The following is a 16657-nucleotide window of genomic DNA, read 5'->3' as shown; positions in this document are numbered from 1 at the left end:
GATAGCTAAGGCATATGGGATGTTCATTTATCAGAATGGAAATTGTTACCATGGAAAAACTGCTAATCATTGTAGTCTGAGTACAAGAGAGTAATTAATCTTTTTCCTTATGGGAAAGTTCCAGATGACAATGTATTTATAGTCTAATTGAAAGCTGGTGTTTAAAATAAGTTGTTCTTTGCTTTAAAAATCATTTTCCAGTCTTACTTAAAACAAAATTGAGTACTTTTCTCTAGAGCTGTATTTCTGAATTAAGTGATACTACTTAGCAGACAGGTTGCATTTTCAAGTCGTTAAATTGTCAGTTGTCTAGCCACTTCTCTTCCCAAAAGTCCATTCAAAAAATAGGCTGTGCAATTAGAAAGTTTGGGAGCGCTCATCTGTGTGTTTAAAGAAAACACACTCCTATTGGGTATTTTAAGCCTAACAAGAGAGAGATTTACTTTTTCTCTACCCTATAATAGTCTTATGGATTAGAAGATTCAAAGGAAGAGACAAACTAAAATTAATCCTTGGCTAGTTTGTTCTTCACATACATAAATGTTTAAAAAAATAATCTCCTTTATTTTTTAACTTTTGTCGTTTCAGATAATGGAGGGAAAAGAACAACAATCATCAGATAAACTAGAGACTTCTAATCTTGTGCTGTCTAGTATTGGAAGTACCCAAACTAATGGACCTTCTGTTCCTGGTGAGGGGAAAACCTTTGAGCCGCTTGATAGCACAAGAGTGACTTCTTACGATGATACTGTCACGCAGACCACATTCACCACAACCTGTGATGGGGTCAGCAATCAGTCGGGGATTTGTCAGAAGTCTTTGTATAGCACCCTTGAAAGCAAAGTTGATATTTTGCATGCAACAGTGCAAGCAAAAACAAGTGGTTTACAGGGCCTTAGCCAGCATAACAGCCCCATAAACAAAGGATGTCAGCCTTCATTGGAAAGGAAGGATGATATGGGGTATGTAATGATTAATCTGGAACCAGTTACTCTCACTTTTGAAAAAAATGCCTGTGTACCAATACAGACAGAAGTTGTAAACAGAGCTGATAAACCTACAACCTTTAATGTGGAGTTGATTAAACAGGTATCAGCTGGTACAAGTCTTAGACATCCTGTATCCACATTTGAAAAGGCACAAACACAAAGTCTTAAGGACATTTCATCTCTAGCAATATCAGGACAAAAAAGCACTAAGTACCTCAGTGCCTCCTCAGTAAGTGGGGAGACACTCGCTAAAGAAATGTGTTTGTTACAGAAAGAGATTCCTAATCCAGGCTTGTCGTCACCATCTGAGAATTCAGTGGCAAAGGAGGCATTACCATTAGTTAGAAGTTCTAATTATTCATTACCCAGAGAAGAAATGAAACTCCCTCAAGAATTTTTTCTGCAGCCTAAGAGTCTGTTTAGCATTCCTTCGGAAGAGATTATGGAGCCATCTCAGGCTGAAGAAGTGCCATTGTCAGCCTCTGCCACCTTGGAACAAAATGACTCACTTAACTGTATTCCATCAAGAAGTAATACATCAGATCACTCTTTAGAATTAAAGAGTGACAAGAGCAGTCTAAAGAGTATCAGTAGGAACTTTGAATCATTTAATTCAGCATTTACCAAACCGACCAGCCGATCTATAAATGGAGAGGAGATCAGCCTCGAGTTAGAGGACGATTCTGACATTGACCTAACTCTCACAATATCACCGCCTACAAGTCCCAGAGAAGAAATGCCCGCTGGTGAAATAGGGCAACATCAGGAGGCCCCATTACCAAATTTCACACTCCAGGATATGGATGAAGACATAATTGAGCCAGAAGAGGTGACTTTGATAGAAAACAGAGAAGTGAATTCTGCTAAATATACATCAGTACTTCCCATGGTGTCCGAAAAACCATTAGATAATAAGGAGAGACAAGGTGATAACTTACAAATGGTTACTTTAATACTTCCTAAAGAAACTTGTGCCCTTGAGATTTCAGAAGTTAATGTTACCTCAGACTTTCCCTTTGGTTCTTTAATTGAAGAAGTGTCACCAGCTTCTAGTCCTGACCCTCAAGTACCAGTTGAAGAAACACAGTCGTGTCAGTCTGTATCTCCATGTAGTTTAAAACTTCCTGATTCACAATGTGAGGAAAGTAAGAAATTCTCCCAGATTGAGTCGGTAGATTTGGCCATAACAGAAAAAGAAAATTCTTTTGTTGGCCCTACCCACCCAGTGAGACACGATACCTTAACTCGGATTCAGCAAATGCCGCTTTCTGCTGAAATGCCTCTAGTATTAAGTAATTATCCAGGAAGAAAAGATAGACATTTAACCCTTCCAGGTAAAGTAAGTGAGGAAACTGTCCCAAGTGAGAATGATGAGAGTGTATCTTTCTCAGAAAAGGTGCCATGCTGTGACACAGAGTTAAACCATCCTGCTGTAACTGCCAGTTTTGGAGCTGACTTCAAGACTTCTGTAGAAAAACGGGTAATATCAGGAAATCCATTGCAGCCCATTAGTATAGAGAACAGAAATTTGGACTTAAAACATCTTGCCTTGGAGACCAGTGAGCCTCCATTTAGTCCTAGAAAGATTATGGAAAATAAGTCTTCGGCTGACCCATTGGTTTCCACAACTGCTCCAAGTAGTATAGTGAACATGTCATTAAAGCAGACTAGCCCTAAAAGCATTAAGAAAAGTCTCTCTAGCAGTGAGGTGAAAACAAATGAAGGCAGTTACCTGCAAGCTCAGTCCTTGAGCTCTGACTCGGTTGATGGAGCTGGTGTTACAGAGGCGCGCACGTCCTCAGAGGTCCCCAAACTTGTGTTTTCCTCGGGTAATGGTACCGTGACCCATTGTACAAGACCCATAAACACAGAGAGACAGTTTCAAACACAGGAAATATCAGTAGTCAGAATGGCCAGTTTGCTTAATAGTGAAACTGAAGCTGGATTACATGAAAAAACCATAGACCTAGGAGGTTTCGGCTCTCAGTGGAACAGTACATCTTCTCCACGAGGCAAACAAAAATCCATCCACAGGCTGCAAGATATGTTGGCATGTGACACAAAAGATCTGTTGAACGGTGGGCTTTCCCCCATGTATTTCCATGCTGATTCTTACCAGAACACCAAAGTCACTAACGAAAATACCAATACAGACCCTTCTGCTTTTTTGGTTGCCAAACCTCGCGCCCCTCTTGTGTACGGAGTCTCTGAAGAGCAGATGGGAAAGAAGAGCACAGGCCAGGGTCTCAGGGCCGAGAAGGACTCTGAACCCCTGGGTGGGGACATGGCTATCAGTGTGAATTCTGACATCCGGTACGAACCGCTTTCCGGAGACTCCGATCAAGACTATCTTGGTGATTGTAGAAATCTCAAATTAGACAGGGAGGGTTCCTGCACTTTGCAATGTAGTCACACCAAGAAAAAGGAAGGTGCTACACAAGATGATTATGACTCTTTCTTGAGGCTAAACAATAGTGATAATGAAGATTGGAGCTACTCTAACCGAGTTCCAGGGTTGGAGACCAACACACCTCCCAGAAACTGGTCTGGTGGGTTACAGAAAGAAGGTAAGTGTTTGCCACGTTACATCCAGATCAGAGACTACCATGGTCTCCCCTGGACTTACGCTAACTTTACTGTAACTAAAGAGCTCAAACAGACCAATCAAGCTTCGCACAGCCTCAGGAAGCACCCAGGTTTCACTGCAAAATGTGGCTTGGTCAGCTCCTGGACAGACACTTGGCAGGTGGCAGACAACCTTACCCAGAACACTTTAGATCTGGAATATCTGCGTTTTGATCATAAACTGAAACAAATTATAAAGAAGGGGGCTTCTCAGCATTCTGCCTCTTCCACCAACGTCTTTCTGAAGGAGTCGCCTCTCCCTTTGACAAAAACAGCCGAGTCCCCGGTTCTACACACTGCATCCCGGAGCAGAAGTCCTCTTGTGGTCACAGTCATGTTCTCAGACGCCAGACAGCAGAGTCAGCATCTGACAAGCCACACACCCAGCAATCTGGACAGCTCTTCCTTTTGGAAGGAAAGATGTGATCACAGTAGAAATCATCTTACAAATTCTGAAAGAAATCAGACTGCATTCCATCTCAACAAACTGAAATATAATAGCACTTTGAAAGAATCCCGGAGTGATATTTCACTTATTCTCAATGAATATTCCGAATTCAACAAGGTTGTGATGAATAGCAACCAAGTTCTTTTCCAAGATAAGGGGTCAGATGTTGCTTCTGGAGAAGCCGCATCTCAAGAAATGTATTCATCTTCCCCAAGAAGGTCAGCCTCCTATGAAGACATGATTACAGACTTGTGTGCCAGCTTGCACGTCAAACTGAAAAGTGTTGTGAAAGAGGCTTGCAAAAGTACCTTCCTGTTCTACCTCGTTGAGACAGAAGACAAGTCTTTCTTTGTGAGAACAAAGGTGAGCTGCCAGGTCTTACAGTTTATATTATTTTGATTGCCATCTAATTTTAAGCTTATTTTAAAAGTAATTTAGCATTCTTGGCTTCAGAAAGAAATGTATGAAGCAGTGTTTGGGTTGCACAGCTCAGTCTTAGTCTGCATAGTAAATGTTACACCATAAGGAGCTGTCATTTGGTTCCATATTTGTACAATGGCCCAGAGTTAATGCAGTGACTCATTTTCACAAAAAGTTACCAGTATAGAGATACTCAAATGTAAATACAAACATGCTCCAAAAGTAAAATTCAGATTTTTAAAAATTATTACCTGTGTTCCTTCATTAGTGTGGATAGTTGATAGGGACCTAATTTTAAATGTGTGATCACGGTAACATTCTAAGTGGGTCTTGATTCACCATTAGTTTCATTTTATCCTCAGGATTTCTCTTCTGTTTTTGGAAAAGGTGGCATTCTCTCCTTTAATTCTTAAAATACAATTTCAAATTCACATAAATGTTACAGAAATGGAACCCTTCACCCAGATACCCCTTTTCTGAACCATTTGAAAATATGTTGCAGACAAGGTGTGCCGCCATCCTGTAATACATACGTGCATACCGTGTTTCCCCGAAAATAAGACCTAGCCGGACCATCAGCTCTAAGGCGTCTTTTGGAGCAAAAATGAATATAAGATCAGGTCTTGTATTATATAAGACCGGGTCTTATTTATATTAATTTTTTAGAGCTTCCATTTGTTCATTTATTTGCTTATTTATATCAGTGTGGATCCGGGTTCCATATTGTTTTACTCAGTTACCATCTGGTCCTTCGTCATTTATGTTAATGCTCAAATTGTCTCAGACGCAGCTACTGGGAGTCCCTTCAAGCTGTCTTCTGTGTCCTTTTGACAAGTCCCCATAATTCTTTAAACACTTTCTTCCTTTGGGGTGTGATGTGACATCACAAGCTTACTTGTGTATTTCCTGCTGCAGCCCTGATGTCAGCCATTTCTCCAAGGAGCTGTGATTCTTTTTAGTAAAGAATAGCATTTGGGATCAAGATTGGGCAGTGGGTGAACTCATTGCCACTGGGGGTCATTGCATCTATGTCTTCCTAGCAAACAGCCAAGAAATACATATGTGTTAAATGTACAAACATCTGTATCTGTATTTACATTTAAAAAGCAAAGTAGGTGCATGTTACTCCCCAGTTCCAATTCTAGTCCAGCCCTGCGAGGTTTGTCCTTGCCTTTGCCAGGGTTGCAGTTTCCTTCTCCAGCCGTCACGGCCAGCTCACCCCTACCTCTGTGTGATTGCACTCCTGGCCTGCAGCCCGCCCCCCCCCCCTTCACCTGCTCCGAGCACCGGCCCAAAGTGGGGCCCTCCATCCTCACCGCAGGAGCCAGTTCCAATGACGGCAGTTCTTCTGTCTGCTTTAGAGCCCTAGCGTGTGCAAGGGAGGGGAAATGAAACCCACTGATAACTTTACAAGAAAATGTAAAGTTAAACGATGGTGAGTGTGATGATGCAGGGCTTGTACCATGTTTGGAGGGCAGCAGGTGTCAGGGATGTGTTTCGTAAGTGGTGAGGCTGACCTCTCGGGTGTGGACAGCCATACCGCTAATGTCCTGGTTCTAAACGCTCCTAGATTTGTTTCCGAGTTCACTTGTCAGCACTTCAGGTAAGTCCTGTGTGAAAGCCCGGTAGGTCACGTGGTAAATACGTTGCATGATAAATCTGTAAATGTTGAATTACTAAGTAACAGAATCCGAAGATGTTGGGTGACGTCTTTGATGCTGCTGGTGACAACATGAGGGTCTCGGTGTGGGGGGTGCAGTGGATGCAGCAGACGCTGCCCGCACGGGCCAGTTCCAGTCAGTGGCGGTGCTGTAGCCAGAAAAGCAGAAAAGGGGCCCGAGAGGGTTTCCAAAAGGCCAGGTGGGTGCACGGGCGCAGTGAGGAGGGCTGGGCAGTATGCCCGCAGCAAGCACAGTGTACCATCAAAATACAGGTCAGGAGATGGAAGAAAGGGCTGTGTTGGGGGGGAAGGGCCTTATAGACATCATGCTGTGGCACTTAGACTCTCCTGAGTCACCAGAGAGACGCTGAAAAGTAATTCCTCACAGATGAATAGTATCACATTTGCATTTTAGGGATCTCTTCAGATAGTGTGGAGAATGATCGGGAAAATGACAGCTAACAGGCTTCAACTTGAAGCGATCCATTGTTACTAGTCACTCATTCTTCTTGAAGAAGGCTGGTGGCTCCTATGTTGAATCACTTAAAGATGATTTTAAAATATTTAAAGCTTTTTCCAAATTCATGGAGTGTGGTTTTTAAGATTTTTTTTTTCCTATCGGGATCATCTTGTTCTCCAAGATTCTTCATAAATGGTTGCTAGATCAGTGTCCCCATACCCCTCCCCCCATTGCTTTTGTTCCAGTTTCCATGCCATTTTGGTAAGCAGTGTAGTTGAAAAAGCATTAAATGGCCTTCAGTTTTGAAGGTGCTTGGCCTACAAAAGTAACCTGGAGATTTCCTTTTCACCTTGGGTAATTTTGTTTGGCTAATTACATACACTGTACCCTGATGTGTGCCAGAATAGTCAAGGATCAGCTGAGTCAGCATCGTGGCCGTGGCCGTTTGGCCATTGAGCAGCATCCTGGATTTCTTTTTGCTTCCAAATCTTCTCAAAAGCCACAGTAAGCACAGATGATACTGGTTTTCATATAGGAGAGAGCTCATAGCTGTGTTACGTTCATTTACAGTAGGAGTACTTCTACGATACCCAGCTTTTCTAGTAGTGGGTGGACTGTTTCACGATAATATCACACAGCCACTATTTACAACAGAAAATAACCAATTTTGTGCAAAGGTGAAACTAATCTTCAAGTGAGAAAGTGGACACATAAAATAAATGGGAATAAAGTACTGTCAAGGCAAAATGTTTTTAAAAGCTCCGAAAGTATCCCTGTAATTCTTCAGTCTCTAGAGAGTCCTGAAGCATTTGTTAGTGGGATGGCAGCCCCCCCCCATATGTAAGATGAAGATCTGCGAGCCCCTTTATTATTGTCAAAATTCAGAGTGCATGACAAAAAGCCCAGAACACCACAGGATTTGATGAAAATATTGCACATAACAAAATGTATTCTTTCAAATAGCTTATTAGTAAAATAATGAGGGCTAAAGATTTACATTTTAGATATTTCAGTGGGCTCTATTAAAAGCAATCTTGCTTGTAAGAATGTCTCTGAAAATACATTGCCATACATTTTGAGTGAATGGAAATAGTCAAACTTTGAGTTATTTTTAGATCCAGGGGAGACTGACCTAAGTTAAGTAACACTTTTATTTTCATAACGGAAATAAGTGATGGTAATAGTGTTTTTGGTATAACTATCAAAGTGTGCAATGGAAACCTCCAGAACCCTTCAGACAGAAACAATGTCAACATCAAAGGAGGACAGGGCTGGGGAATGTCTCATTACATGAACTTAACCTCCCTCTCAGGCTGCCTAGTAAACATGCAGTTCACAGACATCTCCCATCGTGCTCAAACCCCCATGCCCAATGGACTGTTGGCTCTCCCCAAAACCAGGCCCCATTACTGATACAGTAATGCACAGCTGTTATGGGGAGAGTTCTAGAAACTGGCATTTTTAAGAGTTCATCTCTGCATCCCCAGGGTAATTCCCTTGAGAGGGTGGGACCTATATATTAGTCTGATGTTTAAATAGAATCAGCCTTTGATACTTTGTGGACATGAAACATTTATTATAAAATGTTTTTTTTTGCTTTTAAAATATACTTCTAAACCAATTGGTAGTGATACAGAGGAGTCACTTGTTTACAGGAGAAAGCTCACTTAGTAATAAGATCAACAGCCATTTGTGTTGTCTTATTAGGATATAATTTAGTACATCGGATGTGTTTTTTGATGCTTAGTAAACTGGTCTGTGCAAGCATCTGTTTTGGTAATGGCTATCTGCAAATCTTTCAGACTATTCTGAGGAAAGGCGGCCATACAGAAATCGAACCTCAGCATTTCTGCCAGGCTTTTCACAGAGAGAACGACACGTTAATGATCATCATCAAAAATGAAGATATCTCCTCATATTTACATCAAGTAGGTTTGGAAAATCTTTCTTACAAAGAAATGTATTCCAGGCATTTTATGTTACTCTGATTATCAGCCTTGTCACTGCCTTTTTTATTTAGGGAAGAAATGAAAACACGTTACCATTGAATCTAACTGCAAAGATACTGGGGTTGAGATGATATGCAATAGGAATACTGTAATGTTACCAAGGTATTTATAGGACAAAATGTTCCAGAGAGTTTAATCTTACTTTAGAAGACTTGTGAATATTTACCTATTAGTTGAAGTACCGTGTTTCCCCGAAAATAAGACCTAACCAGGAAAGAAGCCCTAGCATGATTTTTCAGGATGACATCCCCTAAACATAAGCCCTAATGCGTCTTTTGGAGCAAAAATTAATATAAGACCCAGTCTTATTTTCGGGGAAACACGGTAATTGTTTCTGCCAAGAGATGGAACTTAGGGAGATAGACTGGGTGTACAGTCCTGTTGGCAGGAGGTAGTAACCCATCCCTACTCACAGCACCCACATGGGATGATGGTGTGAGCTTGTTACCTGCCTGACAACAGGTAGGTACCCCCAAACCTCAGGGACACTGTTCCCTCATTACCTCCAACCTTAGGAATTGTAGAGACCTTTGTAATTAATAGTTTTTGTGAATTAGTAGCATTGGTGATGAACTATTCCTCATGTGTGGCAGAATCACCCACAGTCATCAGGTTAAAGGGCTTTTCAGCTGTTCCTGAATCTTGAAACTCTCAGATAAAAGTGACAAAGGCGACCCAGTGAACCTATCTTCATTGGGGATCCTTTTATGTTTCAGATTCCTTCTTTGCTGAAGCTGAAGCATTTTCCCAGTGTCCTCTTCGCCGGAGTGGACAGCCCTGAGGATGTCCTCAATTACACCTACCAAGAGCTGTTTCGGACCGGAGGCTTTGTGGTGTCAGATGACAGAATATTAGAAACGCTGACGTTAGGTTGTCATTTAATTTCCCTTCTTTGAAATCTAGTCCAATCAATTTCTCCTCACCCCAAACATGTCCATTGCTACCTCTTTCTTTCTTTTTAAGATTTTTTTAATTGGGGAGGGGGAACAGGACTTTATTGGGGAACAGTGTGTACTTCCAGGCATTTTTTTCCAAGTTGTTGTCCTTTCAATCTTAGTTGTGGAGGGTGCCGTTCAGCTTAAAGTTGTTGTCCTTTCGGTCTTAATTGTGGAGGGTGCAGCTCAGCTCCAGGTCCAGTTGCTGTTTCTAGTTGCAGGGGGCACAGCCCACCATCCCTTGCGGGAGTTGAACCGGCAACCTTGTGTTTGAGAGGATGCACTCCAACCGAGCCATCTGGGAGCTCAGCTCAAGATGCCGTGTTCACTCTTAGTTGCAGGGGGCGCTGCCCACCATTCCTTGCGGGACTCGAGGAGTTGAACCGGCAACCTTGTGGTTGAGAGCCCACTGGCCCATGTGGGAATCGAACCAGCAGCCTTCGGAGTTAGGAGCAAGGAGCTCTAACCGCCTGAGCCACCAGGCCGGCCCCATTACTACCTCTTGAGGGCTTATTTTTTGCCCCACGCTGCCCTATTTCTACAGTTTCATTCCTGGTGCGCTGCTCTTAACTTCTCATTCTGTCTTCACCACCAACCCTGCTCCCAAGTCCCTTCTCTCAGGAGTGGCTACACACTCACACAGATTTGAGATTTTAGTCGTATTTGACCCTGTCAACTTGCCAAATTGAAGTCAGCCACGTTAATTTTGTTTAGAATCAGTCCTCTCTGCTCCATGTCTGTTGCCACCATCTGCCATCTTATTGATGCCATGGAAATCTACAATGACTGCTAAACGTCTTCTTAGTTACCTACTTGAACCCTTGTATACAGTTGACCCCTGAAGAACACGGGTCTGAATTCTGTATCCACTTCTGCTTGATCTGAGCAGTTCAAACCCATGCTGTTCAAGGGTCAACTGCAGGTCGGACATCTGTGTATGCGGGGGCCCTACTTAAGTCACGTGATGTCTGGCTGATGGGCAGTTGGCGCCCATGTTGTTCAAAAGTCAACTGTAGTTCACTCCTCTCCAAAAGTCAGCACAGGGCAGACACTGGATGACCAATACCTGCCCTAGCTCAGGTACCACTTCTGGGTCGGGAGGAGGTGGATATACCTTAACAAGCACAATTCTTGGAACTTGGAGTTTGAAAAAATGTTTGCAGATTCTGTGTTTACTGTGTTTCCCCGAAAATAAGATCTAGCCGGACAATCAGCTCTAATGTATCTTTTGGAGCAAAAATTAATATAAGACCGGGTCTTTGATATAAATATAATACAGAGTCTTACATTAATTTTTGCTCCAAAAGACTCATTAGAGCTGATTGTCTGGCTAGGTTTTATTTTCGGGGAAACAGGGTAGAAACCTAGATTTCAGTTACAACGGGACCTCCTGTGTGATTTCTGGGCTACGTTCACAGGTCTAATTGCCAGGAGCCGCAGGGCCGTCCTCTACAGCTCTCTGCTGCTGCCATGTCACTGGCAGCCCTGAGTAGGGGTCACACGTTTGGAGTGCAATGTTGTGATACTGCACAGCCACGCATGTGGCAATGATGGTACACACTCAAACACGAGGTCTTAGTTTTTACTAGTAGTAATTTCTGGGCTTTGAGAAGCAAAAAACCTTAAAACAGATCGTATTCTATTTATTCTGTAGTTCAACTGAAGGAAATTGTCAAAATCCTGGAGAAACTAAATGGAAATGGACAGTGGAAGTGGTTGCTTCACTATAAGGAAAGTAAAAAGCTAAAAGAAGATGTAAGGTAAGCCCTTTGTGTGGGGGTTCTTCCCTTCCCCTTTGATGGGCTGGGGGTACCATGTGATGCACCCTGAAACTGTGTGTGCTCTGGACGGTCTTCCAGCCTGTGCTCCAGTGGGAACCACCTACGTCACTGAACACGGCTCTTACTTAGGCCTGCTGACTGCTGTTTGGATTTTGTTTCTATAGCATGGCTTTTAATGGAGCAAGCTGTGTGCTGTAATCATAATCAAGAGTTTGAGGCACATACTTTTACCTAGACCAACACAAGTAAAGAAATCAGATGTAGGGATCCTAGGAGAGTATTTTGATTCCTTGGCTGAAGGGCCCGGGGTGGCTCTTGCATATTAAAGATGTACCTCCAGGTTCGGGGAAGAGTGGAAACAGTCTGGAGCTCAGAGACGGACTCAGAAAGGATAGATTTGACAAGCCATTTATTAAATGACTGTTTCAGGCACTGGTGGGGTGCTTTATACCACTCATGGCATTCTAAATGCATGTGGGGGAGAGAAGGGAAACAGCCTCTAATAATGTGGAAACAGAAGCACAAGAGGACGACAGGCCTGACCCAGGGCAAACACAGTCAGTGAGCCGTGAAGCTAGCCTTGCACCCCACAACGCTCATCTCTAAAATGACAGCTATTGTGATTCACCATACTGCGTTCTCCAGAGGAAATAAACCTAGGTGTAAAAACAGGAAGTATGTGAGCTCCTGAAAGGAAAGATGGCTTAGAAGTTCAGGAACGTCTTGTACTCAGGAGAGGCACGAAGCCAGGAGGACAGCCAGTAGCTGACAGGGTCCAAGGCTGTGAGCATGAGTTGACAAGTAGTTAGCCTGCACCTGAGAGGAAGGTTCCACTCAGGAATGAGAGAAGCAAATGAAAGCCCCGAGATGCCTCAGCACACCCGTGAAATTAGTGACGATGAATTAGTTCAGCACTCAAAGGACTGTGGGTAGACAAATACATCACTGTCACACTGTAATATGCTCTTCAAGTCACACCAGTCTGGCATAATGACAGTCCATGAGGAAACTCATAGCCTTTCTGATAAACTCCCAAAAAACCCTAGCTTTTAAAAACCAGTTTCTACAAATTTGTGTATGGGTGGTTTTCGGTAACTACAAAACCAGCCTCAACTCCATCTCTAGGTAACTTTAATAGACATAAGGACTAAGTAGATACGTAGTTTTTTTAATATATGCAAATAACGTGACACAGGAAGTAGAAGCACATAAGAATTTCTATTTACAGTAATAAGGAACATAGGAAAGTTGGTGTCCTAAAAAAACAACTATGTATGGTGTGACGCCAGCCATAAACTGGTATGATACAAAAGATAAAGCCTGGAAGGAGACTCACACGGCGTGTGGGTCGTGCCTGTCTAGTGGTGGCTGTGGAGGATTGGGGTTTTATCCAGCAAGCAGGCAGAGGCCTGTGAGTGACGGACAGGACTGGAGGGGTGGAATCCAGAGCAAAGGTAGAGACGGTTACAAGGTAAGCATTTTCCTCTAAAACAGGATGAAAAACAGATAGGTAGTAACAAGATTTCAAGGAAGGTGAGCATTAAGGAAAAACCAGCTGCTCCATAATTTTAATGAGAAGTAACAGAAAGAGAGGTTTTTGCAGAGACTTGAAAGATTTGGAACCATTGCTGTGTAATAAAGAATGCAGCAAAGGGGTCACTGGAAATTCATGAAGGGCTTGCCCAGCGACATTGTTGGATATGGTAGTAGATGAATGTCCCTCTTGCTTAGAATGAGGACCGTATTTTTTCTTTTAAATCCCTATTTTTATAAAGTACACCTGTGATGTTTTGAGGGCTGTGACAGGACAGTGGCGTCTAGGAAGACAAGTGTGTTGTGAAAAAGAGCAAAGGGAACAATAACAGAAGTGGTTAAACTAGGAGTGTAAGTATAGCGAAGGGAAGAAAAGAGCTAGGCATAAAACTGAAAATTAAGATACAGTAAAAAAACTAAACTTAAAAACTTTCACTGAATCTAATGTTTGTAACATATTTGCCAGAGTGGATTCAATTGCACATAAGAAGAACTTAATATTGAAGTCATATCAGAGTGCCAACATCATTGAACTGCTTTATTATCACCAGTGTGACTCTCGCTCATCAACAAAAGCAGAACATTTCAAATGTCTGCTAAACCTGCAAATTCAGCATATCCACGCCAGGTTTGCTGTCTTCCTAACAGGTAAGTCACAGCCTTGGTTTTGCCTCATTTTCATCAGTTAACGCCAAATACAGGTCAGCTCTAGAAATGTCCTTGCAATAGGGTCACTGGTACCTGAGATGTGTGTGGCAGCAGGCACACTAGCCGTTAGCCTGGTGTTTCCTAAGTGCACATGTGGCTGGCCGAGGGGGGAATGGGTTTTGTCCAGTTAACAGCCCTTCATCGTCGCCTACAAGTACTTAATTTTACCAAACCTTTAAAATTATTATGACTATAGTTGTCATACCGCAGTGGTTTTCAGCATCCCTCCCACTCCCTAGAGAGGGTGCTGCTCCCAAAGCTTCAAACCTTTTTCTGCCCACGTGTATTAGGGAGTTTCAGAGGTTCTGCTTTTAAAAAAATGTACATTAATATGTTGAATTAACTACGCTGTACACCTGAAGCTAATATAATGTTGTATGTCAACTATATACTTTTAAATGACATTAATGAATTTTTCACCAAAAAGTTGTTTTTCTTTTTACAGAAAAGCCTACTCTCTCCAGAGAAGTCTTTGAAAATAGTGGCATCCTTGTTACAGATGTAAATAACTTTATTGGAAATATTCAAAAAGTAGCGGCTCCATTTAGGAGTAGCTATTGGTAAGAACTTTCTGTACCTCCCATGTCAGCTGGAATTAAAGAAGATATTGAAATTCTTGTCTATGAGGGACCCAGTTCAAAAACTGTTCTTTACCTTCTATATCACGCTGTATGTTGAAGATAATCTATTTAGGGGTGGATGCTGTGAAGTTTCACTAGTGAAACAACCAGCCTACTTTCAATTACGCGTTTTATCTAAATATGTGCATTTTCACCTGCATTTCATTCTGCTCTCCAAGACAGAATGTAACCTTACCACGCATACAAGTTTTCCCCGTTCACCCTATTTATAAAATAGTTCTTGGTTATTTTGTTTTAAAAATGGAATTACCAATTTTGTGTTTGACGTGACTCTAACTGCAACTTGCGTAGACACTGATGATGCCAACAAATTAATATTTTCCCTTTTCTTTGAAAAACTTTGATACATATATAAGTCTTCTCATTTGAAAAATCAGTGTTCTACAACTTGGGGAAAAGTGTTCCTTCTTTCATTTTTTTTATATTTTGCTAAAATGCCTGACTTCGTTCAGTGACATTAGTTGTCCATTAGCTTTGGGTTGCAGTGTTAAATATTACTTTGTTTTAAATTATTTTCATTTTAAACAGAGTACCTTCAAAGGTATTAACTGAACTTAAGGCATAGGAAATGCGTGTTAGAGTGTTTTTAAAGGTTTTACCACCTTTATAAAAAACGTAATCTTATTTGCTGTTTATTCGTGCAACACTACATAAAGTGAAACTTTTTCCCTAAATGGTACAAATTGATAAACTGTTTGCAAGTAGTGCACTACAAAGTCAACTGAGGCAGAAATGCTTATTTATGAAATTGTATTAGAAACAATTTCTATAGTAATCTTGAAAACTCAAAGACATTTGTAAGTTGTTACATAGTATCTATTTGGAACAAAAGTTTTTATAATGTTTCGTTTATAAATAAAAAGAACTAAAAATCCACTGTTTCTGAAATTACTTTATAGTAGAAATTAGGAGTTGTACACAATGTCTTTAGCAGTTTTTAGGCCACTTATCCTGCTGCTTACCTCACTCTGGCCTTGACCTGTCAGTCTACTCCCCACAGATTGCCCAGTTTTTCCCTTCCAAAGTTGTACACGAAGCAGCAAGCTACAGAAAGAGGACATCACAGTACTTTTCACCTGGCCCTCTGGAAACTTCATTTGAAAGCCATTCATTTGCTTTGTATGTTATTTTATTTTCTCAGGAGGAGGACTAATAGAGTGTTAAACTATATGACACTGGCTTTTGCTCAGAAACCCATTTTATATTTACCCCAGGAATAAGAATCTAATAAGAGGACCATAATCATATTTGGTACTGCATTGATCTGAAATTACTAAGGAAAAGGAAAGTGACATTCATCGAGCACCTGCTGCCACCTGCTAGGCGCTGTGTGCCCAACATACTCATCTTTCAAGTATTCATCTCCCCTCAGCCTTCCAACACCAACCCACAAGGCCATCTTTGTTTCCGTATCACCTTTTCTACCGTGTTTCCAAAAAAATAAGACCTAGCCAGACAATTAGCTTTAATGTGTCTTTTGGAGCAAAAATTAACATAAGACCTGGTCTTATTTTACTATAAGACCGGGTATAAATATTAATATATAATATCGGGTCTTACTAATTTTTGCTCCAAAAGACGCATTAGAGCTGACTGTCCAGCTAGGTCTTATTTTCGAGGAAACATTATTAACTATTTTAACACTTAAACCACGGAATAATGCGTCTAATCTAGACTGAGCTCTTCCACAAATTGTGGCCTTGCATGTAAGTAGTTGAATGAGGACTATACAAAAGGCCTTGTATTTTTTGTACTATTACTAACTAGCTTGTGCATCTGCCCGCATTAATAGTTCACAATTTAAAGTACAGTGAAGGAAAGGCTTGCTGGAATTTGAGATAACCTTGTCATGTAGATAAAGCAGCGCTTCTCACCTGGGGTGATTTTGTGCTCTGCGAGATGGAGACGTTTTCAGTTCTCAGGCTAGGAAAGAAAGTGCTACTGGCATCTAGTGGCTAGAGGCCTGAGATGCTGTTAAACGTCCTACAATGCATGGGATAGTCCCCACAACAAAGAATTATCTGGCCCACAACCAGTAGTGTGAGATTGAGAGGCGGAGTTAAAGTGATTACTCAGACGATCTGAGTAACAATCTAAGTGATTATTACCCCAGTGCCATCTACCTCAGTCACACGTCCTTCAGACGTTTTACCCTAAAAGAATACACTCACGATGTCCTCATTCCTGAGGTAAAAGACAGCATGTGCAGTGAGGCTTGTAACTGTCACGGGGGAAAGAGGGTACCACTTAATTTCTAACTACAACTTAAACGACGTGGAAGTATGAAAACACCTATTCCACCCAACAGTACACTTAGGCTCTTTTCACTGCTGCTAGAAGCAAAATTAGCAAAGGCAGTAACTTGCGTTTGTATGGAAAATACTTGTTCTAAACCACGAAGAATATCTATGAGTCTCATGGGTATGTGTGTCAAGAGTCATTCGGGGG

The 16657-nt window shown here is 41.6% G+C and overlaps 1 protein-coding gene across 13 annotated transcripts in view; it reads left to right on the top strand.

Annotated features, from left to right (window-relative positions):
• Nucleotides 1-15085, top strand: part of TASOR2 (transcription activation suppressor family member 2) — a 66555-nt gene extending 51470 nt beyond the window's left edge. For all 13 annotated transcript variants that reach the window (XM_074325033.1, XM_074325031.1, XM_074325035.1 and 10 more), the window contains 6 exons: nucleotides 589-4425; nucleotides 8405-8530; nucleotides 9328-9481; nucleotides 11201-11306; nucleotides 13327-13508; nucleotides 14014-15085. In XM_074325033.1, the coding sequence (XP_074181134.1) occupies nucleotides 589-4425; nucleotides 8405-8530; nucleotides 9328-9481; nucleotides 11201-11306; nucleotides 13327-13508; nucleotides 14014-14132 (4524 nt within the window). In that variant the 3' untranslated portion in view covers nucleotides 14133-15085. The remainder of the gene's footprint in view (nucleotides 1-588; nucleotides 4426-8404; nucleotides 8531-9327; nucleotides 9482-11200; nucleotides 11307-13326; nucleotides 13509-14013) is intronic.
• Nucleotides 15086-16657: the final 1572 nt, after the last annotated feature.

This window comes from Rhinolophus sinicus, linkage group LG02 (assembly GCF_036562045.2).
Source record: "Rhinolophus sinicus isolate RSC01 linkage group LG02, ASM3656204v1, whole genome shotgun sequence".
NCBI lineage: Eukaryota > Metazoa > Chordata > Mammalia > Chiroptera > Rhinolophidae > Rhinolophus > Rhinolophus sinicus.
The sequence above is the reverse complement of the archived record's forward strand: the minus strand, read 5'-3'. Positions and strand labels throughout refer to the sequence as shown.